The sequence below is a fragment of the Sapajus apella genome, unplaced genomic scaffold (genome assembly GCF_009761245.1).
Source record: "Sapajus apella isolate SASKATOON/1434 unplaced genomic scaffold, GSC_monkey_1.0 scaffold144, whole genome shotgun sequence".
Classification (NCBI taxonomy): Eukaryota; Metazoa; Chordata; class Mammalia; order Primates; family Cebidae; genus Sapajus; species Sapajus apella.
Window position 1 is genome coordinate 417,209 of NW_022437084.1, and position 24,973 is coordinate 442,181.

General features: G+C 45.4%; 2 protein-coding genes across 5 annotated transcripts in view; both read right to left on the reverse strand.

Annotated features, from left to right (window-relative positions):
* The window catches only part of LOC116540713 (zinc finger protein 480), a 201,146-nt gene extending 186,614 nt beyond the window's left edge, over positions 1 to 14,532 (reverse strand). Inside the window, exons 1-4 of one of the 3 annotated variants that reach the window (XM_032264364.1) lie at positions 14,453 to 14,532; positions 11,679 to 11,769; positions 4,353 to 4,479; positions 3,195 to 3,323 (exon numbers count right to left, since the gene is read on the reverse strand). In XM_032264364.1, coding sequence (XP_032120255.1) covers positions 3,195 to 3,323; positions 4,353 to 4,479; positions 11,679 to 11,750 — 328 coding nt within the window. In that variant the 5' untranslated portion in view covers positions 11,751 to 11,769; positions 14,453 to 14,532. The remainder of the gene's footprint in view (positions 1 to 3,194; positions 3,324 to 4,352; positions 4,480 to 11,678; positions 11,770 to 14,452) is intronic. The other 2 variants (XM_032264365.1, XM_032264363.1) reach the window with 2 other exon arrangements.
* Positions 14,533 to 21,665: 7,133 nt separating this feature from the next.
* ZNF766 (zinc finger protein 766) overlaps positions 21,666 to 24,973 on the reverse strand; it is a 24,044-nt gene continuing 20,736 nt past the window's right edge. Inside the window, exon 4 of one of the 2 annotated variants that reach the window (XM_032264367.1) lies at positions 21,666 to 24,000. In XM_032264367.1, coding sequence (XP_032120258.1) covers positions 22,886 to 24,000 — 1,115 coding nt within the window. In that variant the 3' untranslated portion in view covers positions 21,666 to 22,885. The remainder of the gene's footprint in view (positions 24,001 to 24,973) is intronic. The other variant, XM_032264368.1, reaches the window with a different exon arrangement.

Genomic DNA, 24,973 nt, shown 5'->3' on the forward strand with positions numbered 1-24,973 from the left:
ACTTATGAACATGAATCCACGTGATACCTGACAATAAGAGAATAAAGAGAAAAAAACCCACACAATGATCTTGGCTAATACAGAAAAACATTTGAAAAACTTCAACAATCACTTACAATAAAAACACTCAACACACTAGGAATACAAAGCATCTACTTAATAGCGGCCATATATAAAACGCCACCAGGTAACATCATATTCAATGCTTAAAGAATGAAGAGTTTTCCTCCATAATTAGGGGGAAAAAGGAACACAGAAATCCTACTTGCATTATTTCTATTCAGAATGCAGCTGTTCCTTGGTTTCCAGGGAGGACTGGTTCCAGAATTCCCATGTAGTGTTATAATACACAGAGATACAGGCTGAGCACGGTGGCTCACGCCTGTGATCCCAGCACTTTGAGACGCTGAGGTAGGCAGATCACAAGGTCAGGAGATAGACAGCATCCTGGCTAACATGGTGAAACCCGTCTCTACTAAAAATACAAAAAATTAGCCAGGCATGGTGGTGCACGCCTGTAATCCCAGCTACTCAGGAGGCTGAGGCAGAGAATCATTTGAACCCAGGAGGCAGAGACTGCAGTGAGCCAAGATCGCGCCACTACACTCCCGCCTGGGCAACAGAGTGAGACTCTATCTCAAAAAAAAAAAAAAGGAATTAAAAATAAATAATACACAGAGATATATACATTGGTTGTTACCTGCGGTTCCTGGCTAATAACTCCCACGGCCCCTGCTACAGTCTTTGGTTATAATGTTGGGTGTGTTAGGCCTTCCCTGCAGGCCTCAGGAAACAGAACTTCTCTAACCTTCTCTAGCCTTCCTTTCACCTGCCTCAAGGCAGGACTCTCATCTTCCCCCAGCTTTCTGATGGTGGGTCTTAAGACCTTCCCCAGAGAGAGTCCCACTCTATACTCTGTTGGAAGGAAGGCTGACCATAAGCATCCATGAAGACTGGGTTCAGTGAGTTTCCCAATGGCTGAACATATGGGGATTCCTGGATGGTGATGCACCCAGGAAGGACATGGCAGCTCCATGCCCCTTGCGCCATACTTTGCCCAACATGTTTCTTCCTCGGTACCCTTTGAAGTATCTTTTATAATAAACCGGTAAACATTAAGTAAGTGGTTTTGTGAGCTTTGTGATCTGCTCCAGCAAATTAAGCCCAAAGAAGGGGTCAAGGGAACCCCAACTTGATGCCCTTTGGTCAGAAGTTCTGGACGCCTAGAACTTAACTGGTGAGATGAGGGCAAGTCTTGGAGACTGAGCCTTCAACCTGTGGGATCTGGCCAACATGGCAAAACCCCATCTCTGCTAAATGCAAAATTAGCTGGGTATGGTGGCAGGTGCCTGTAATCCCAGCTACTCGGGAGTTTGAGGCAGGAGAAGCATTTGAAACTGGGAGGAGGAGGTTGCAGTGAGCCAAGATTGTGCTCCTGCACACCAGTGTGCTGGGCAACAGAGCGAGACTCCCTCTCAAAAAAAAAAAAAAAAAAAAAAAGTGGCCAGGCTCGGTGGCTCACGCCTGTAATCCCAGCACTCTGGGAGGCCGAGGCAGGCGGATCACCTGAGATCAGGAGTTCAAGAACAGCCTGGCCAACATGGTGAAACCCTGTCTCCACTAATAATATAAAAATTAGCCAGGCATGGTGGCACACACCTGTAATCCTAGTGGCTCTGGAGGCCGAAGCAGGAGAATTGCTTGAATCTGGGAGGGAGAGGCTGCAGTGAGCTGAGATGGAGCCATTGTACTCCAGCCTGGGAGACAAGAGTGTGTCTCGAAAAAACAAACAAACAAAAATAATAATAATTTTTTTAAAAATGAAGATATCATCTTGAAGAGATACTTAAAAACCCATGCTCAAGGCTGAGCTCTGTGGCTCACAACTGTAATCCCAGCACTTTGGGAGGCCGAGGCAGGTGGATCACGAGGTCAGGAGTTTGAGACCAGTCTGGCCAACACGGTGAAGCCCCACCTCTACTAAAAATACAAAAATTATCTCGGCATAGTGGCATGCGTCTATAGTCCCAGCTACTCAGGAGGCTGAGGCAGGAGAATTGCTTGAACCTGGGAGGCAGAAGTTGCAGTGAGCCAAGATTACACCACTGTACTCCAGCCTGGGTGACAGAGTGAGACTCCATCTCAAAAAACAAAAGAAAACAAAACGCATGTTCATAGCAGCATTATTCAAAATAACAAACAGGTAGACGTAATGCATGTGTCCACCAGCGGATGGACAGTTAAACAAACTGTGGTACAGACAAGAGAAAAACATTATTCAGTCCTAAAAGAATATACAATTTTTTAAAATGTGCTACAAAATAGATGAACCTGAAAGACACTACACTAAGTGAGATAAGCCAGTCATAACAAGATAAATACTGTATGATTCCACTTTGAGTATCCAAAATACTGAAATTCGTACAAACAGAAAGGAAGCAGGGAGGGGAGAGAGTGAAATTGTGGGAGAAATGAGTTAAATATTCCTGGCAACCAATTAAATCTAAATTCAAAACAAAAATTAAGATCAGGCATGGTGGCTCATGCCTGTAATCAAGAGTAATTTTGGAGGCTGAGGCAGGAGGATTACTTGAGCCCAGGGATTCAAAATCAACATGGGCAACATGGCCAGATTCCTGTATCTGCAAAATAAAAAGAGGCTGGGTACAGTGGCTCAAGCCTATAATCCCAGCACTTTGGGAGGCCGAGGCTGGCGGATCACTTAATGTCAGGAGTTTGAGACCAGCCTGGACAACATGGTGAAACCCCATCTCTACTAAAAATACAAAAAACATTAGCCAGGCATGGTGGCAGGTGCCTGAAATTGCAGATACCTGGGAGGCTGAGGCAGCAGAATCCCTTGAACCCGGGGCGGTGGGGGGGACGGGGCGTGATTACAGTGAGCTGAGATCGCTCCACCGCACTCCAGCCTCGGCAACAGAGTGAGATTCCATCTCAAATAAGTGAATACATAGAAAAAAAAGAAAGAAAAAATAAAATCTCCAGTCAAAAAAATATATATGTGTATTTCAGACCAAGTCTTGCTCTGTCTCCCAGGCTCTGTTTCATGACAGAGTGACACTCTGTCTCAAAAACAAGACAAACACGAAAATAAAAACAAAAAACCCAAACAAGACAAAACAAAAAAGCCCAAACAACAGCGTGGCTTCCACCCTGCCCATCTGAGCTCTTACCTCTGTTTACAACTTTGATGCATTCCCTCCTGTCTGAACTTTTTGCTATTTTCACTTCACTCTCACCAGACCAGATCTCCCTCCTTTGTTCCAACATGGAGTTAATATTCAGGTCAGGAAGAGAGATTCCTGTTTGTAAAAAAAGAATCAAACTGTACTGTGGCACCTCCAAAATCCAAGCCCTCTGTCTAAGTAGGGGGGAGGCTATCACAAATGAATCAATAATGTTTCACAAAATCACCCACAGACTGGACGCTTAGGGAATACTGTAACATGCAGACATCGAGCTCCCTTCCAAGAACTCCTGAGTATAAAGCCCAGGAGTAGAAAACAGGGACGTGGGCATCTTAAAAGTTTGCCATAAGGTTTTATGCAGCTGGGTGTGGTGGCTCAAGCCTGTAATCCCAGCACCTTGGGAGGCTGATGAGGGTGGACTGCTTGAGCCCAGGGGTTTGAGACCAGCCTGGCCAACACTGTAAAAATGAAAAATACAAAAATTAGCCAGGCATGGTGGCAGACGCAGGCTGAGGCTCAAGTGAGCCAAGAGCACATCAATGACCTCCAGCCTGGGCAGCAAAGCAAGACTCAATTTCAAAAGCAAACAAGAAAGGTTTTATGCATACTTCAGCCCTGGTAACCCACAATGATGTACACTGAAGGGGACAGAGTATCTGAAGAAAAGAGACATTTCAACTCCAGAAAACAACACTATGGAGCTTTTCATTTTTGAGTCTACAAGGTTTTTTGTTTTTTTTTTTTAGATGGAGTTTTGCTTTTATTGCCCAGGCTGGAGTGCAGTGGTGTGATCTTGGCTCACTGCAACCTCCACCTCCCGGGTTCAAGCGATTCTCCTGCCTCAGCCTCCCCAGTGGCTGGGATTACAGGAACCCACCACCGCACCTGGCTAATGTTTGTATTTTTAGTGGGGACGGGGTTTCACCATGTTGGCCAGGCTCATCTCAAACTCCTGACCTCAGGTGATCAGCCTGCCTCAGCCTCCCAAAGGGCTGGGATTATAGGCGTAAGCCACCATACCCTTCCCAAGTCAACAAGGTTTTAATCTCAGTCAAGTAATACAGAGGCTCCCAGGAGGCACTCAAGGGACAGTGCCAAGAAACCAAGGGCAGATCCCCGCTTCTGCAGGGGCAAGATCCTCACCCAGGGAGACCAGGTTCCTGTAGTTCTCCAGCATCACATCCTTGTACAAAGCCCTCTGCGCAGGGTCCAGGCATTTCCACTCCTCCTGAGAAAATTCTATGGCCACATCCGTGAATGTCAAGTGTCCCTAAAATGAAGACACATTTTACCAACAGGATATGGAAAGGGAATTTGTCTTCACTCAAAATGAGAAGAGAGTTGGAAAGATTAACTCGATTGAAGTGAAAGTTCTGACAAATCCATGTTAAGGTATTTGTGATGTAGCTGTGTCTATAATGTGTTTTTTTCTTTTCTTGAGACAGAGTCTTGCTCTGTCGCCTAGGCTGGAGTGCAGTGGTGCCATCTTGGCTCACTCCAACCTCCACCTCCTGGGTTCAATCAATTCTCGTGCCTGAGCCTCCCAGGTAGTTGGGATTATAGGTGTGCACCATCACACCCGGCTGATTTTTGTATTTTTAGTAGAGACAGAATTTCGCCACGCTGGCCAGGCTGGTCTCGAACTCCTGATCTCAACTGGTCCACACATCTCAGCCTCCCTAACTGCTGGGATTACAGACATGAGCCACCACTCCCGGCCTTTTAATTGTGGTTTATTATACTTTTCTATAATAAGTTACATTTTAAAAATCAATATAGATACTCATAGTGTGGGCATTTAAGAAACAAAAATAAGAGGCCGGGTGTGGTGGCTCATGCCCGTAGTCTCAGCTACTTGGGAGGCTGAAGCAGGGGAATCACTTGAACCCAGGAGGCGGAGGTTATAATGAGCTGAGATCATGCAAGTGCACTCCAGCCTGGCGACAGAGGAAGACTCCTTCTCAAAGAAAAGAACAACAAAGAAATACAAATAAAAAACCCACAGTTTTCTCTACAATCTGTACAGAAGCAACAGATATTATTTTCGACACTCCAATACAAGTGGCATCTTCAGAGATGACAATATCCGCAGTGGCTGTAACAAAAAAATTGTAAGTCAGGTGCAGTGGCTCACGCCTATAATCCCAGCACTTTGGGAGGCCGAGGGAGGCAGATCACCCGAGGTCAAGAGTTCAAGACCAGCCTGGTCAATGTGGCGATACCCCGTCTCTACTAAAAATACAAAAATCAGCCAGGTGTGCTGGTGGGTGCCTGTAATCCCAGCTTCTCAGGAGGCTGAGGCAGTAGAATCGCTTGAACCCGGGAGGGGGAGGTTGCAGTGAGCTGACATCACGCCACTGCACTCCAGCCTGGGCTACAGAGTGAGACTCTGTCTCAAAAAAAAAAGGGAATTATAAAACTGTGATGATAACAATAACAATGACTGATGCTTTTAAACACTTATGTGATAGGTACTATTCTAAATGCTTTAAATGTACTAAGACAGCAAAAGCCCATGAAAGAAAGAGCTGTGTCTTACTGAGAAGACAGCTGTGTCACAGATAGTCTAAGAAACTCGCCCCAGGTGTAAGGGCTAAAAACGGCAGAGTAAGCACCGATCCCAGGTGTCCGAGCATTAGAACCAAACCTGAAGCATCAAACAGTGACCAGATCAGCATCAAAAGTAAATTGACAATTACCTAATTGAAAGAAGTTAAAACAGGTTCAGGGATAAAATCATGGACCTGCATAAAAGGTTATTATATGTGAGTACACACATGTATCCCATAAATGTTATTATTCACAGCCATCGACTCATTAATACAATGGTGTAGCACAATTTCTGTGGTCATGGAAAATATTTCAGTGTAATTTCAACTGTGAAAAAAATATATATATGTATATAAAAAGATGACGTGCCTTTAACAAAACCAGAGGCTTGCTCATCTGTGCAGTCATGCACACACACTTATATATATGTATATATATGTACACTTAGATGCATATACACTAGCACGCATATACACTTATGCACATCAACTGAAATAGGAGTTGTCTGTTAACAACCTATCTTTCAGATGACATTTGTCATCACTTTTGTAATTTCCAGAGACAAGGTCTCACTATGTTGTCCAGGATGGATGGCGGTGGCTTATTCATAGTGCACTACAACCTTGAACTCCTGGGGCTCAAATGTTTCTCCTTCCTCAGCCTCCCAAGTAGCTGGAACTAAAGGTTTGTACCACTGCACCCACCTGTCATAGTGATTGTTGCTATGTACATTACAGCATGTTTGCAACAAAAATTTATAAATTGTATTCAATTTAGTTTATAAACATTATTATATATTAAGCCATTAAAAAATGGTAGACCATGAAAAAAAACAGCAGGTTGAATTCCAATCTTTATTAAATACCCAGATTCAAAAATACAAATGTAGGCTGGGCTTGGTGGCTCACACCTGTAATCCCAGCACTTTGGGAGGCCAAGGTGGGAGGACTGCTTGACGCCAGCGGTTTGAGACCAGCCTGGGCAAGGTAGGGAGATCCCATCTCTATCTATATACAAAACATGATACAAATATATTTAAAAATTGAGATTGAGTGTCAGCATGTTGCCTAGGAGAGTCTCAAACTCCTGCATTCAAGGGAATCCTCCTACCTCAGCATCCCAAAAAGCTGGGATTCTACACATATGTGATTGACCCCTGACTTATATAATAATTGTGTCCATAAAATTTAGGTATTTATATATTTACAAAAGCCCAATGGGGTTTATTTTTCTTTTTTTTTTTCTTTTTAAAGATGGGGTTTCACCATGATGGACAGGCTGGTCTTGAACTCCTGACCTCAGGTGATCCACCCACCTCAGCCTCCCAAAGTGCTAGGATTATAGGCGTGAGCCACCATGACTGGCGGGGTTTATCAATATATTCCATTAATAAAACATTAATACATTATAGAAAATTTACTGGGTCGGGCATGGTGGCTCACGCCTGTAATCCCAGCACTTTGGGAGTTCGAGGCGGGTGGATCACGAGGTCAAGAGATCAAGACCATCCTGGTCAACATGGTGAAACCCCGTCTCTACTAAAAACTACAAAAAATTAGCTGGGCATGGTGGCACGTGCCTGTAGTCCCAGCTACTCAGGAGGCTGAGGCAGGAGAATTGCCTGAACCCAGGAGGCGGAGGTTGCGGTGAGCCGAGATCGTGCCATTGTACTCCAGCCTGGGTAACAAGAGCGAAACTCCGTCTCAAAAAAAAAAAAAAAAATTTATTAATGATATATTATAATTTAACAAATTAAGTCAAAGAAAATATCTTAGCAGTATATATCTTAAGAAATTACTATACAATTAAAAATAAGACCAAAAATAAAACTGGAGAACAAAAACAACCATGGTTTTATTAAGCAAGAGCAGCTCATGAATCATAATCAGCAGTAAACATGGCAGACATTTCCTCTACTTTTAGGCAAGGAAAAGGGGCTAGGTCTTTTCTCCAGCCAATCACCACTGCACAGGATGCGTGAGCAGGGACCAGAAGAAGAGGTTAAAAAAAAAAAATAGTGAGGATTGGGGTAGGAAAGAGCTGGATTAAAAAAAAAATAATTAACAACATGATTATAACCAAGACAAAGAATGTCATTTTAGCATATTAACTAACAAGAATATACTGGCCTAGCACAGTGGCTCAGACCTGTAATCCCAGCACTTTGGGAGGCCAAGGCAGGAGGATCACTTGAGGTCAGAAGTTCATGACCAACCTAACCAACATGGTGAAACCCCATCTCTACTAAAAATACAAAAAAATTAGCTGAGTGTGGCGGCAGGCGCCTGTAATCTCAGCTATTCGTGAGGCTGAGGCATGAGAATAGCTTGAACCCAGGAGTCAGAGGTTGCAGTGAGCTGAGATCGTGCCACTGCATTCTAGCCTGGGTGACAGGGCAAGACTCAATCTCAAAAAGAAAGAAGGCCAGGTGTGGTGGCTCATGCCTGTAATACCAGCACTTTGGGAGGCCAAGGCGGATGGATCACGAAGTCGGAAGTTCAAGACCAACCTGGCCGAGATGGTGAAATCCCATCTCTACTAAAAATACAAAAAAATTAGCTGGGTGTGGTGATGGGTGCCTGTAACCTCAGCTACTCCGGAGGCTGAGGCAGGGAATTGCTTGAACCTGGGAGGTGGAGGTCGCAGTGAGCTGAGATCGCATCACTGCACTCCAGCCTGGGCAACAGAACAAGGCTCTGTCTAAGAAAAAAAAAAAGAAAAGGAGGAAGGAAGGGAGGAAGGGAGGGAGGGAGGGAAGGAAGGAAAGAAAGGAAGGGAAGGAAGAGAAGGAAGAAAAAAAGAAATTTTTAAAAAGAAAAAAATATATTGAAATGAGTTTCCATCTTCAGCAGCACTATTTATAAAAAGACACATACAGTAAAGAAACATCCTATATCTCCCTTAGGAAATATACATGGCCTTTGGGTACGTCTTTGCAGCAAAAAAAGAAAAAGAAAAAAAAAAAAAGAAATATACATGGCCTCTAACTAAAAGACCTTCCAGACCTGTGTAAGAAATCTGCAACTCTACTAAAATAGTAATGTCAGCAAGACAGAAGAATAGAAAGCCCCAGACCACTTTGAATCCCTGTAGACACAAATTAAACAAGAATACATGGGCCAATTGCCTTTGTGAAAAATCCAGAGGCCACTCAGGAGGCTGCACCCAGAGATGCACCAGTACTAAGTGAACCTGCTGGGAGACCAGTGGGAAAATGTGTGACACCTGCTCGCCAGAGCCCCTGCCTGGCGTGACATGCCATCGTCAAGAGGATACTGCAAACTCCTCATTTCTCCTGAGAGAGGAAAACAATGGGAATGTCTATCCAACCTTCTGACTTTTCAGGGGACTGCCTGAGGGACAAGTTTCTGTCTTGATTGAACATAAGGATAGAAATAACAGGGCCCCAGGTCAGGAGGCCACTGAAAACAAAGACACCAGCATGAATCAGGGCGCGCAGTAACATGGGCATACACCTTTCCTATGGCCCCACGCAGGCCGCAGAGCAGGTACAGAAAGGGGAGCTCCCGAGCAGAGCCTGGCCACCCGCTTCAGTGAGGAAGTGACAAGCAAAGCCCTGGGAGGACCCATCCCAGACAAGGCTCGGGACCTCCCGAGTCTCCAGCTGGACAGAAAAGCATGTCCTCCCTAAACCAGGCCAGACACTAAAAACAGAGAGGTGACCAATTTTTAATTCAGAGAACCTTCACATGAGGGTGTAAAGGAGCAAATTTTCACTACGTACAGAACAAAGTATCACAAAACAATCACTGAGAATTTTTTTTTTTTTTTTTTTTTTTTTAGAAGAAGAGTTTCGCTCATGTTACCCAGGCTGGAGTGCAAAGGCGCGATCTCGGCTCACCGCAACCTCCGCCTCCTGGGTTCAGGCAATTCTCCTGCCTCAGCCTCCTGAGTAGCTGGGATTACAGGCACGCGCCACCATGCCCAGCTGATTTTTTGTATTTTTAGTAGAGACGGGGTTTCACCATGTTGACCAGGATGGTCTCGATCTCTTGACCTCGTGATCCACCCGCCTCGGCCTCCCAAAGTGCTGGGATTACAGGCTTGAGCCACCGCGCCTGGCAATCACTGAGAATTTTACTTAAAATACCATAATGCTGTATAAATGTATCTCTACAGGACTTACTCTTTTTTGTTTGTTTGTTTTGAGATGGAGTTTTGCTCTTGTTGCCCAGGCTGGAGTGCAATGGTGAGATCTCAGCCCACCTCAACTGCCGCCTCCCGGATTCAAGCGATTCTCCTGCCTCAGCCTCCCAAGCAGCTGGGATTACCGGCGCCCACTACGATGCCCCAGCTGATTTTATATTTTTAGTAGAGACGGGGCCTCTCCATGTTGGTCAGGCTGGTCTCAAACTCCCAATTTCCCCACCTTGGCCTCCCAAAGTGCTGGGATTACAGGTGTGAGCCACCGCGCCCGGCCCTTGCTCTCACTCTTGACAGAGCTGACAGCAGTGAGTCCCCAGTGAGACTAGGGGAGAGTGGAAGGCTGCCCTCCATAACAACTACATACATGTCATTTAGACATTTAGGACAGGGCATGCTTTGCATTTGATGGCCTAACCTGTACATTTGGAGTTTTCCTATAAGACAAATTTATACATAATCTGATGTTAAAAAATGATAATAATAATTGGTGGACAAGAATATGATTTCCCCCTCTCTAATGACAAGAAAAATCTGCTCCAGCCGGGCGCGGTGGCTCAAGCCTGTAATCCCAGCACTTTGGGAGGCTGAGACGGGTGGATCACGAGGTCAAGAGATCGAGACCATCCTGGTCAACACGGTGAAACCCCGTCTCTACTAAAAACTACAAAAAATTAGCTGGGCATGGTGGCACGTGCCTGTAGTCCCAGCTACTCAGGAGGCTGAGGCAGGAGAATTGCCTGAACCCAGGAGGCGGAGGTTGCGGTGAGCCGAGATCGCGCCATTGCACTCCAGCCTCGAGAACAAAACCCCGCCTCAAAAAAAAAAAAAAAAGAAAAATCTGCTCCAATCTCTGAGCAAAATTATATTTTTTGCCCAACACAGCTGCTGCAGGGGACTCCCTGAAGGAAAATCAGTGTCTGTGAGAGGCATGTGCTAAGGATGCTGATAAAACGTCCTCCTGAACCAAGCTAGACATAAAAACTGGGAAAGGCATTTAACTTCAAATGTAGTAAAAATCAGGCAGGAAGGCTGGACGCGGTGGCTCACACTGTAATCTCGGCACTTTGGGAGGCCGAGGCAGGTGGATCACCTGAGGTCAGGAGTTCAAGACCATCCTGGCCAACACGGTGAAACTTCCATCTCTACTAAAAATACAATAAATAGCCAAGTGTGGTGGCGGGTGCCTGTAATCCCAGCTACTTGGGAGAGTGAGGCACAAGAGTCACTTGAACCCAGGAGTCAGAGGTTGCAGCGAGCTATCATGCCATTGCACTCTAGCCTGGATGACAGAGCGAGACTTGGTCCCCCACCACCAAAAAAAATAATCAGGCAGAAAAGGTTTCTCCTTCTTCAACTCCTTTCCTAGAATTTACTAGGTGCTTGTGCACAATACATGACTTCCACATGCAGCTTCTGGTCTACACAGGGCTGACGGTGCATCCAGATGTGGCCCCTGAACAATCCCTGCTGCCCAGCAGCCCTGACACCACGGGGCCCACATCCCGTCTCCATCCACGTCTGGGGTGAGCCCTTCCCAGGACCATGCCCAGTGCAGCCTCTTCCCAAGTTCATGTCACTGGGTCACGGGAGATGGAATCTAAGTGACATGAGAGGGACTGAGGGAAGGCATGGGTGAGAGCCAGCAAATGTGTCAGGCAGGACGCTTCAGATGCAGAAAAAAACTCACAAATCCAATGCCTGGCATTTCAGAAAGGAAGGAGATAGAACAGTCTACTGAGAATATCACTTTACCTGAGGAAGAGCCATCCCTGACTCCTTTGCTTTCCTCTTCCTTCTCTTCTGGGCTTTTTTATGACACAGCATGACACTTCAGCAGTCAGTCCTAAATGTTTAAAATATGCTGTTTAGGGCTCAGAATCAACACATTCCCCTTCCTGTGCCACAACCACACACACAGGTCAGACCGCACTCTGTGGAAAGATGTCCTCCGCTGCCCACTGCACCAGAGTTGATGCAGGGACAAGAAACTCCTCTAGGAAGAGCAAGTCAGTTTCTGGCCCCTTTCTTTAGAACTCGCTCCCCTCCTGGAAGCCCACACACATGCTGCAGCTGTGGGGAGCTGGGCTGGACTGAGCTGCCCCATTCAGGACACAGACTCAGCCCTGATCAAAACCCATGCAGAGCGCAGCCTCCCTCCCCGCGCAGCCTCCCTCCCCTCTGTGGATCCCAGGTTCATAGCAAATGGGTAAAACTAAGCAAAATCTTTCCTTGAGTTCTGTAAACCAAGCTAGCAAATTAATAAAATCTGAGGAAAGGGTCAAGGGAATCTTCAATTTTTCAATGTTCGGTTGAAGTTCAGGTCCCAACCTGAACTTACAACTGGCATGTGAAGTGGGGGCAGCCTTGTAGAAGTAAGCCCCGAACCTGTGGGATCTGAGGCTAACTCCACGTAGACAGTGTCATCTTGAGTGAAACTACAGAACACCCAAGTGGTGTCTGATGAATTGCTTGTTGGTGGGAAGTAATCCCCACACATTTTGTTCATCAGACATGAGGCATTCTGTGTCGAGTGTTCACTATTGCGTTGATTCCAAGAGTAGGAAAAACACTTTGGTTTGCCTGCTATCTTATAAACTCGCTGTCCCAGGGAAGGAAGGCAGGTGACCCACAATGAATTACTCAAGTCACTGAACTGTGCCTTAACAGGGAATGTGAGTGGACGCTAAACTCTGATGCCAAGAATTATAAAATACACCAGCCTCACAGACAGGAGTTTTGTACATCTCATCTTCATCTGTATTTTTAAAGCAAATTTCATATTATAAATAGAGAAATCAATGTCACAACTTAATCATAACATCCAATCAATTCACCATTCATCTGCACCCAGGGTCCCCTCTTTCCTCAGCAGTGTGTGTTTCCCTCCCTCATTCTGTACATATCTCTCATTCTCACCCTCTTTTTCTAGCTTTTTTTCCCTTTCTTTCCCTCTAGGATTCTGCTCATCTTGAGCCTCTGTCTTCTCCTGATGGTTCTCCCCTTCTTCCTTCTATGACTTCTCTTCCACCTGCTCCATTCTGGCAACTTGTTTCACCCCTTTTTCTAACTCTCTGCCCAATCTTTGATTGTCCCAATCTCCACCTATTTCTGTTCTTTTTTTTTTTGAGAAGGATTTTTGCTCTTGTCGCCCATGCTGGAGTGCAATAGCGCGACTGGCTCACTGCAACCTCCGCCTCCCAAGTTCAAGCGATTCTCCTGCCTCAGCCTCCCAAGTAGCTGGGATTACAGGCACTCATAACCACGCCCGGCTAATTTTTGTATTTTTAGTAGAGACGGGGTTTCTCCATGTTGACCAGGCTGGTCTCGAACTCCTGACCTCAGGTGATCCACCTGCCTTGGCCTCCCAAAGCGCTGAGATTACAGGTGTGAGCCACCATGCCCGGTTCTGCCTCTTTCCCTGTCTCTGGTCCCCCTCTGCTCCCCCTGTTAAATCCCTTCTTCCCTGTTATACCCCCTTTTCCCCACTCTCTGGCACCCCGAGATCCCAGGCCTCACCCTGCTGTGGTTCTCCCTCTGCTCTCCTTGTCACCAGCTGACCCCTCTTTCTGTCCCAGCACCAGGCTGCTCTGACTGCCCTGGCTCCAAATTCCTCCTCCTCTCCCCCACTCTGTTTGAGGAACCTCCCACTTTGCTGCTCCTCTCACTACCTTGCTGTCCTTCATGTCTCCGGAGATGGAACTTTTCTCTGCATTTCTCTAGTTGCTTTTCTCCTCCTGCTACATTCTCGGCCTCATTCTCCATCTCTACAAATCCTTTATCCACTCTCTACTTTGCTGTCCACTTATGGCTCTCCCTCAATCTTCTTTTCTCTTTCAAAATATTTCCCTTTCTTCTCCCTCGCTCTCCATCACTCTTTCGGCGCCCACTCACATGGAAGGGATTGGGATCCAGCGCCCACAAGAAGAATGCCTTTTCAGTGGGGTGTTATTTGGGACGCAAGAACACTGGATGTCAGGAGACAGAATAAGTCACCTCCCCACAGCCAGCGTCCGGAGAAGCGGTGGCTGGGAACAGGAGGCCTGGGGAGCAACGGGGCCCCGGATCAAGGGAGGTAAGGGTAGGGTCTGGATCAACAGTGGGGTGAGGTCTGCAGAATCCCAGAACCCGGCAGAGGTCGCCGCTTCTCCGGGATTGAGATTGGAGCGCTGCGCTCTGGGGCCGACAAGGGCGAGGCTAGGGAGACTGGACAGACCGGAATCCACCTCTCGAGGGAGGACTTTACGCGGTGTAGAGCGGGTGTAGGCATCACTGAAGGACGTGAGGCAGGAAAACTCCGCGATAGGAGGTGACTACGTGGCCCTGTGGCAGAAAGACTGAAGACAGGACCCGCCGCCAACATAGTTAAACACAGAGGGAAGCCGGACTGCCACGGAGACGCCTGAATTTGGTAGGGGTAGAGGGAGCGGTGTGGGGGTTTCAAGGTCCGTGTGGCCCCTCAGATCCCGGGTACAGAAGCGCGGGGGAGCTGGGAAGCACAGATTTAATGTAGACAAAGGGAAACTCACGCGCCACGGCGTGACCTTCACTCCACGCGATCCGCTTCCGGGTGTGTGGGAAACTGCGCGCGCAGCGAAGGGGGTCGGAGCAGGGCGTGGTCAGGCGGGGCGTGGTCAATCAGGGGCGTGGTCAGGTGGGTGTGGCCGGGGCGTGGCCTGCACGTCCCAGCGCCTCTGTTTTCCGGGTTTTGCAGGTGAGACCTGCTAGCGAGGCTGGAGCAGCTCACCTGTATCCGAACTGTACTCTTGCCCCAGCAAAGCAAAGTCAGCTGATGATTAGATCTGGGAAAATTCCTTCTATTAAAACTAATCTTGAGCCGGCCGTGGGGTCGGGCACCTATAGTCCCAGCTATCCCGAAGGCTGAGTCGCTTGAGCCCAGGAGTTCGAGTTTACACGCAGCTGTGATGGCCACTGCACTCCAGCTTGGGCGACAGAGACCCTGTCTCTGAAATAAACACATAAAAACTAATTTTAGCAATTTAATTAAAAAGCCCTGGGATTGTCTGTGAAAGCGATGTAAGTTAATATGTGAACTGCAAAACCCTGCCTGAGTGTAGTATGTAATTTCATGCTGACGGCCCACAAAGCAGAATAGAAATCCTCTCCTTTTCCATTCCTGTTCTTTCGGGAGAAACAGAGGTGACCCTGTGCTCAGCTTCAGAGTTTCCTAGGGACAGCCCCAGGGGCGTAGAGGGCTAAGGCTAGTGAGAAGTGAAGTCACCAGTTGTTGCTTTTAAAAAAAGCATTAACTGGCCGGATGTGGTGGCTCACACCTGTAATCCCAGCACTTTGGGAGGCAGAGGCGAATGGATTACTTGACGTCAGGAGTTCGAGACCAGCCTGGCCAACAAGGTGAAACCCCGTCTCTACTAAAAACACAAAAATTAGCCGGACATGGTGGCACACGCCTGTAATCCCAGCTACTCGAGGTGGAAGCAGGAGAATCGCTTGAACCGGGAAGCGGAGGTTGCAGTAAGCAGAGATCGTGCCACTACACTCCAACCTGAATGAAAGCGGGGGAGCAAAAAAAAAAAAAAAAAAAAAAAAAAAAGATTAAAAAATACATGTAAATTACATCGTTCTTTTTTACATTTCTTATGTTATTCTATTCCAGTTTGAGATGAATTAACCTCAAATTCCTTTCAGATAAACTTAGTTGACATTGCAATATGCTTACATCAATAATTTCAAAGTATACTGTAATTTCAAGTTCACTTTATATGCATTCTGGGAGTAATTAGAAAACGTATTTTTAACAATTGTGATCTTTTTTAGGTGTCTTATTTTCCTAATGTTCTCTCATGTAGGAGTAACGAAGCCTAAAGAGAGCCTTCAGAAGACTCCTGGATTGATTTTCACCAAAGAACAATCTTGCAATAATACAAAAGTTATTTGGTGGGTAAGTTATTCTTTTTCATGTGAACCTAGAAGAAAGTAAAAGAAAATTATCAAAATTTAAATAGCCTCATGTCTACTGGCAATAATTTTACGGCAATATTTGTGAATTAACATGTGCCAATAAGTATGCTTTTCTCTCACATCCTTGTCATTGGAAGGTCACATTCATCTTGAAGTGTTAATTTTTTTTTTTTTTTTTTTTTTTTGAGACGGGGTTTCGCTCTTGTTACCCAGGCTGGAGTGCAATGGCGCAATCTCGGCTCACCGCAACCTCCGCCTCCTGGGTTCAGGCAATTCTCCTGCCTCAGCCTCCTGAGTAGCTGGGATTACAGGCACGCGCCACCATGCCCAGCTAATGTTTTTTTTGTATTTTTAGTAGAGACGGGGTTTCACCATGTTGACCAGGATGGTCTCGATCTCTTGACCTCGTGATCCACCCGCCTCGGCCTCCCAAAGCGCTGGGATTACAGGCTTGAGCCACCCCGCCCGGCCTTGAAGTGTTAATTAATTGAAATATGATCCTGTTGGCCAGGTGAGGTGGCTCACACCTATAATCCCAGCACTTTGGGAGGCTCAGTTGATGGATCACTTGAGATCAGGAGTTTGAGACCAGCCTGGCCAACATGGTGAAACCCTGTCTCTACAAAACTCTACTAAATTTATTAAATGCAAAAATTAACTGGGCGTGGTTGTGCACATCTGTAGTCCCAGCTACTTGGGAGACTGAGGCAGGAGAATCACTGGAACTGGGAGGTGGAGGCTGCAGTGAGCCGAGATCAGGCCACTGCACTCCAGCCTGGGTGACAGAGCGAGTCTAATAGTCTTAAAATAAATAAATAAATAAATAAACCCCAAATATGATCCTTTTAGGATATAAAATTAGCATAAAATTTTCAAGGAACCAACATGGATATAGTTTTTCTCTAATAAATAAAAATGGGTATTTCCTCAGCTAGAGAAAGATTTTTACATATGCTTACCTGTAATATCATTACAATGCAGATGCAAATCATTGAGGATTCAAAGTATTTTACTAAACTAGGAACTATTTTCAGCTGTTGAGTATAGTTTACAGCCTAAGCCACACATACAAAAAAGAGTGAACAGCTTCCAACACAAATGGCATAATGAAAATATTTACATCTGTCAAAACACAAATTCATACTTTGGGAGAGATGGTATTCAAAAGGATTATTACAGTAGAGGATGCTCCAACCACAAGGTTTGCACATGCCCAAGAGCCACAGAGAAAAGACATTTTATGTGGAGCAGGGAGCAAGGCTAGAAAGGTCCAGGTATGCGGCAGTGCATGAGCACCTGGCAGTGGGGACAAAGAATTCAGTAATCCTTGATAAGTCAAAGGATGGGAACTTGGCCTGAGGTTACAGGTGCCTGTCACCAAGCCCAGCTAATTTTTTTGTATTTTTAGTAGAGAAGGGGTTTCACCATGTTGGCCAGGCTGATCTCAAACTCCTGACCTCAAGTGATCTGCCCACTGCAGTCTCCCAAAGTGCTGGGATTACAGGTGTGAGCCACTGCACCAGGCCTTTTTTTTTTTTTTTTTTTAGTATCACAGAGTCTTGCTCTGTTGCCCAGACTGGAGTGCTGTAGTGCAACTGGGGTTCATTGCAGCCTGGACCAGGCTCAAGAGATCCTCCACCCTAGCCTCCTGAGTAACTAGAATGACAGGCACAAATAATTTTCATTTTTATTTTATTTAATAATTTTTTTTTTTTTTTTTTTTTTAAAGATGAGGTTTCACCATGAGGGCCAGGCTGGTCATGAACTCCTGACCTCAGGTGATCCACCCACCTTAGCCTCCCAAAGTGCTAGGACTACAGCCGTGAGCCACCGCGCCTGGATATTTAATAAGTTTTTGACACAGGGTCTCGCTCTGTCACCTAGACTGGAGTGCAGGGCTTATTGTAGCCTTGACTTCCCGGGGCACAGGTGATCCTCCTAAGCCTCCACAGTAGCTAGGACCACAGGCCAGCATGCTCTGGTAAATTAAAAAAAAAAAAACAAAAAAAACTGTTTGTAGAGATGGGGTTTTCCTCTGTTGCTCAAGGTGGTCTTGAATCCCTGGGCTCAATCGAGCCTCCCTCTTCAGACTCTCAAAATGCTGGGATCACAGGCGTGGGCCATGGCAACTGGCCACCCTTTGCTGTTTTCTAGGAATTTAGAAGTGGAGTCAGTTACAACATTGTCACCACATATTCTAACATGAAAAATTCAAAACATGATAAACACACATTATAATTGTCAAATGGAACATGAGAAAGTTTAAACTGATAATAATGTCAGCATAAACTTGCCCCATACCTCCGTCTTGGAATGGTATTGAGGGGCCCTAAGTATTCATTTTGGTTGTCTGGTGTCTGTTCCTGTCACATGCAAGAGACAACACTAACTGGGCATACTGGTGCAGGCCTGTGATCCCAGCTACACAGGACTATGAGGCAGAATTGCTGAGTCCAGGAGTTCGAGACCAGCCTGAGCGACATACGGAGACCTCCTCTTAAAAACAGAGATACTATGAATTGTTGCAAAGTGCATTTCTCAATTTCCATTGTTAGAGTCTGTGTACCTGTTAAATGGAACAAAACTTAGAAGTGTATTTAGGCTGAGTGTGGTGGCTCAAGCCTGTAATCCCAGCACTTTGGGAGGCCGAGGCGGGTGGATCACCTGAGGTCAGGAATTCAAGACCAGTCTGGTCAACATGGCAAAACCCTGTCTCTACTAAAAATACAAAAATTAGCCGGGCATGACAGCACACATCTATAACCCCAGCTATTCAGAGGCTGAGGCAGGAGGATCCCTTGAGCCCGGGAGGTGGAGGCTACAGTGAGCCAAGATTGTGCAACTGCACTCCAGCATAGGTGACAGAGTGAGACTCTGTCTCAAAAAAAAAAAAAAAAAGGACCGGGCGCGGTGGCTCAAGCCTGTAATCCCAGCACTGTGGGAGGCCGAGGCGGGTGGATCACGAGGTCAAGAGATCGAGACCATCCTGGTCAACATGGTGAAACCCCGTCTCTACTAAAAATACAAAACATTAGCTGGGCATGGTGGCGTGTGCCTGTAATCCCAGCTACTCGGGAGGCTGAGGCAGGAGAATTGCCTGGACCCAGGAGGCAGAGGTTGCGGTGAGCCGAGATCGTGCCATTGCACTCCAGCCTGGGTAACATGAGTGAAACTCCGTCCCAAAAAAAAAAAAAAAACCAACCAAAAAAACCCACAAGCATAGCATCTGGATGCAACATATGGAAAAAGTAAAAAAATATATATGTGTTACATATATAACACACAAAATATACTTTTATTAGAGTAGAAAATGAACCATGGAATATATTACTTAATGCTATAATGGGAAAATGACATTTCCATAGCTTTTGGAAAAATGCTCTTTCTAGTAATACCATATTTATAATACATTTTAATAAATCCTATAAATTATATAATACATATTTATTATAAACACTTCCACAGAATAATTTTCATTGTCTACTGTAAAAAGTATCTTAGACAATTTTACTAAACAGTATTTCACAGGTGTTTTCAACAATCACATTGTATTATGAGACCTGTATCTGTAGCTATAAAAAGAATGTAAGATATTAACATGAAGAAAATTGGGGTCTTTCCTAACCAAGATGGCAGGAGTTTCCAGAGGAAGCATTCAGTGTAGCACTAGAGTTGACTGCATTTTGTGATGTCTGAACACTAACACCTTCTACACCGCTGCACTCCCTCTTCCTACTCTGCCCATCTGGTCAACTGATAAAAAGCCTCAGTGCCCATTCCTTTGGTACAAGCTGGAAGGTCAAACCACAAGTGGGCACCCATACCCCAGTCCTACCCCTTAACAATCATAATACTCCATGCCAGTCACCTATGTCGATTTTCAGTGCATGGCGTCATCATTCTCAATATCTGAACCAAACTTGAGGTGGATGTCAAAGCAGTTCCAGAACAGTGATAAAAAGTTCAAATTACCAAAAAGGTTATGAGGGTGAAAATAGGAAGTTTCCAATTAATCTACCAAATCAAAATTCCCACTGTGTGTTCATCCTTAAGAGAACATTTCTGAACATTAACATTTTCAAATTATGTCACTGAGTACTACAAGGTCAATACTATGATTGTTGAAATATTTTCACCCTGAAGTCCACACTTTGTTATCTGTATTTCTGATTCCTGAAAACAAAGGTGCCTGGGGTCTTATTTGGCACACAAGAAAAAGGCACACAGAAACGTAATACAGCTCATGTTCATCAACAGTGATGAACATTTGAGGGAATACGACGAAGCTGCACTGTTACGTGGTTTTCCCTTTACCCACATAAGCATCTCAGGGCAGAACAGAGAGGTAGTTCAGGCGTGGTGGCTCATACCTGTAATCCCAGCACTTTGGGAGGCCGAGGCGGGCAGATCACTGAGGTCGGGAATTCGAGACCAGCCTGACCAACATGGAGAAACCGTGTCTCTTCTAAAAACCTAAAAAAATTAGCTGGGCATGGTGGCGAATGCCTGTAATCCCAACTACTCGGGAGGCTAAGGCAGGAGAATCGCTTGAACCCAGGAAGGGGAGATTGCAGTGAGCAGAGATCACACCCACTGCACTCCACCCTGGGCAACAAGAGCAAAAGTCCATCCCAAAAAAAAAAAAAAAAAAAAAAGAGTAGAGAGAATAACTGAAGTACTAAATATTATTACCCAAAATCATACTTACCCAAGTGTATATATCCAAAAGTGTATGTCATTTTATTTAACACACAAAATTGTCGTGGATGCATCAACCTTAAAAATCCTGGCCAGGGCCGGGCGCAGTGGCTCAAGCCTGTAATCCCAGCACTGTGGGAGGCCGAGGCGGGTGGATCACGAGGTCAAGAGATCGAGACCATCCTGGTCAACATGGTGAAACCCCGTCTCTACTAAAAATACAAAACATTAGCTGGGCATGGTGGCGTGTGCCTGTAATCCCAGCGACTCAGGAGGCTGGGGGAGAATTGCCTGAACCCGGGAGGCGGAGGTTGCGGTGAGCCGAGATCGCGCCATTGCACTCCAGCCTGGGTAACAAGAGCGAAACTCCGTCTCAAAAAAAAAAAAAAAAAAACTCACGCTGGTAATCCCAACACTTTGGGAGGCCAAGGCGGGTGGATCACCTGAGGTCAGGAGTTTGAGACCAGACTGGCCAATATGGCAAACCCCCCCCCTACTAAAAATACAAAAAATTAGCTGGGCAGGGTGCAGGTGGTGCACACCTGTAATCCCAGCTACTCAGGAGGCGGAGACAGGAGAATCACTTGAACCTGGGAGACGGAGGTTGCAGTGAGCCAAGATCATGCCACTGCACTCCAGCCTGGGCGACAGAGCAAGACTTCATCTCAAAAAAAGAAAAAAGTCCTAGTGGTGCCTTATTATTGTCTGCTATAAAGTATCCTCCTGGGATGGGATAAAACACAATATTGGTAGAAAGAATGAATCATTCACACTTTGGAAAATTTAAACTTTATTGTTCCAAACCTAAGAACTATGGACACTAAATCAAACAGTTGCAAATTATGCCAGCAGTTAAATGTGAATCCTACTCAAGAACATGTTACATTGGTATTTTTTTGGGCAGGTGGAGGGGGGCAGAGTTTCGCTCTTGTTGCCCAGGCTGGAGTGCAATGGCGTGATCTTGGTTCACTGCAACCTCCACCTCTTGGGTTCAAGTGATTCTCCTGCCTCAGCCTCCCAAGTAGCTGGAATTACAGATGCCCACCACCAGGCCCAGCTAATTTTTTGTATTTTTAGTAGACATGGGGTTTCACTATGTTGGCCAGGCTGGTCTTGAACTCCTGACCTCAGGCAATCCATCCACCTCGGCCTCCCAAAGTCCTGGGATTACAGGTGTGAGCCACTGCGCCCAGCCACATTGGTAGTTTTGATTAAACTCTTTACTCTGATATAACTGTTCTTTCTTCCATTTCAAAAATTAGAGTACTTTTTAATCAGTCTTTGCTAACAACAGCTATTGCTATTCAATGGAGAAGGTGGCCACCATTTCCCCTACATCATCTCTACTACATAATCAGCCCCTAATGACCTCTGTTTGAATAAAAATCCCAGTGTCCTAAAGTCACAGTGTGCTCTAATTCTTATCTGTTGTAGCGCACAGCACTGTGCCTGTCAGAAAAATAGTGTGCCAATTGCAATAAACATGACGACTGCCTTCATGGCTTTGTTATTCTCTGTCCACCTACATGGTCTCTAAAACAGACAATATTTAATCTGAAAAGGCAGTGTCCTTATTCTTCCAGGAAATCGGATAGAAACGCTCCTCAGTTAATTAAGTCAGCCCTGTCATCTTTCCTGATTCTTTCCCTGAGACCACAGTGAAAGGCCTGTCGGGAAGGCACATAAAGAGATTCAAAGTTCAGGATGAAAGTCATAAAAAGCAGCCTTTTTCTTTTGTGACAGCGTCTCACTCTGTCATCCACGCTAGTAGAGATGAGTAAGATCATAGCTCATTACTCAACCTCTCAAAGTCCTGGGCTCGAACAATCCTCTGGCCTTGGAGTAGCTGGAAGTACAGAAATGTGTCAAGGGCCCGCCTTACTTTTTCGTGTTGTAGAGATGGCCCTTGCTGTGCTGCCCATGCTGATCTTTATCTCCTGGCCTCAAGTGATCCTACTGTCTTGGCTTTCTATTGTGCTGAGATTACAGGCATGGACCACCGCACCTGGCCTTTCAAACAAAACCCAAATAATTACATTTTTAATAACCTGAACGTAACAGACCATTTCCACGTGTCCTGGCACCCTTTACACACATCGTATCATTAGGTTCAACATATTTTGACTTGTTAGCCTTGGAGCACACAATCCATTTGTGTGGCTTCACTAAAGACGTATGTTCTGATGTCTTGTGATTTGGTAGGTCTCGATACCACCTGTGCTGTATTTATATTTAAATAATTTCTTTCTAGTGTGGACTCTCTCATGTTGATTAATGCTAGAACGTATAATAGAGTTTGCCATACTCAGTTTGTAAGGACTCGCTCATAAATGAATTCTCTGATGCTGTGCGAGCCATGAACTGTGTCTAAAGACCTTACCACACACATGGCATTTGTAAGGTTTCTCTCCAGTATGGATTCTGTGATGATTTGCAAGGTGTGAATTCTGAGTGAAGACTTTGCCACACTCATTACATTTGTAAGGTTTCTCTCCAGTATGAATTTTCTGATGACGTGCAAGGTGTGAAACCTGAGTGAAGACTTTGCCACATTCATTACATTTATAAGGTCTCTCTCCGTTGTGATGTCTCTGATGAACTGTTAGGGAAAACTTGTGCCTAAAGGCCTTGTCACATTCTTTACATTTGTAAGGTTTCTCTCCAGTATGGATTAACAGATGGGTGGTGAGGCTTGAATGCACACTGAATTCTTTGCCACATTTATTACATTTGTAAAGTTTCTCTCCTGTATGAATTCTCCAATGTTGTGCTAGGTATGAACTACTACTATAAACCTTGCCACATTCGTTACATTTATGAGGTTTCTCTCCAGTATGAATTTTCTGATGTCGTACAAGGTATGTAATTCGACTGAAAACCTTGCCACATTCATTACATTTGTGAGGATTCTCTCCTGTATGGACTTTCTCATGTCGGACAAGGTAGGCAAATCGATTGAAGAGCTTGCCACATTCTTTACACTTGTAAGGCTTCTCTCCTGTATGGATTCTCCAATGTTCTGCAAGGTATGACTTGTTTCTGAAGACTTTACCACATTCATGACATCTGTTAGGTTTATCTGCAGTGTGGATTACTTGAGGATTAGGAAAGCTTGAAGACACTCTAAAGACTTTGCTCTGCTCTTTACATTTGTAAGGTTTGCTCCTAATGTGTGCTTTCTGTTCTGGTGAGAGTAATGGAAAATCAACAAAATCGTTCCTATGTTTATTAAAAATGCACGTTTTGACAGCATAAGAAATGTTTTGAAGTGGCGAAACTGAAGAACTGTGGCTGATGAACTTTTCAACTTGACTACATTCGTAAAATTTCCCTTCACCTTGAAATATCTCCAGTCCCGGCAAAGGTAACTGAAAGGTTAATCCAAGTGGATTTGTAACACGGTTGTTTCCTGTTTTACTACTCACTGCACACCTCCTCCCTAGAAAAGCAAGAAAAGAGTCTAATTTGAACCCATGGTTATGGCATGTTTAGACCCTGACAGACGAATCTGCCTCATATAACTCAGACATTAGAAGAAATATCAGCATACTTCGTATATCACACTGGCAGTGCAGAAAACCCAGAAGGTGGAGTGATGCATTGGAGCACTGGGGAATCTGCAGAAGTCAGGAGGATTATGGGTGAATTTGAGGGAGACTGAGCAGAGACACACAACAGAAATTGAAAGCTTCTAAGAAAAAGTAGGATGAGCCTCTTAGGGGAAATAAGACACTTAAGAGCAGTTGCATAGGCTGGACACAGTGGCTGTAATTCCAGCACTATGGGAGGCTGAGGAGAGCAGATCACTTGAGGTCCGGAGTTTGAGACCAGCTTGGCCAACATGGTGAAATCCCATCTTCACCTAAAAATACAAAAATTAGCTGGGCATGGTGGTGTGCAACTGTAATCCCAGCTACTCAGGAGGCTGAGGCAGAAGAATCACTTGCACCAGGGAGGCAGGGGTTGCAGTGAGCTGAGACCACACCACTGTATTCCAGCCTGAGTGAGACTGAGACTGTCTCAAAAAAAAAAAAAAAAAAAAAAAAAAAGACCGGGCACGGTGGCTCATGCCTGCAATCCCAACACTTTGAGAGGCTGAGGTGGGCGAATCACAAGGTTAAAAGTTCAAGACCAGCCTGACCATCATGGTGAAACCCATCTCTACTAAAAATACAGAAAAAAAATTAGCTGGGCATGGTGGCTGCGCTCCTGTAATCTCAGCTACTCAGGAGGCTGAGGCAGAAGAATCATTTGAACCTAGGAGGCAGAGGCTGCAGTGAGCCAAGATCATGCCACTGCACTCCAGCCTGGGTTACAGAGTGAGACTCCATCTCAAAAAAGATTTAAAAATATAGCCGGGCACGGTGGCTCAAGCCTGTAATCCCAGCACTTTGGGAGGCCAAGGCGGGTCT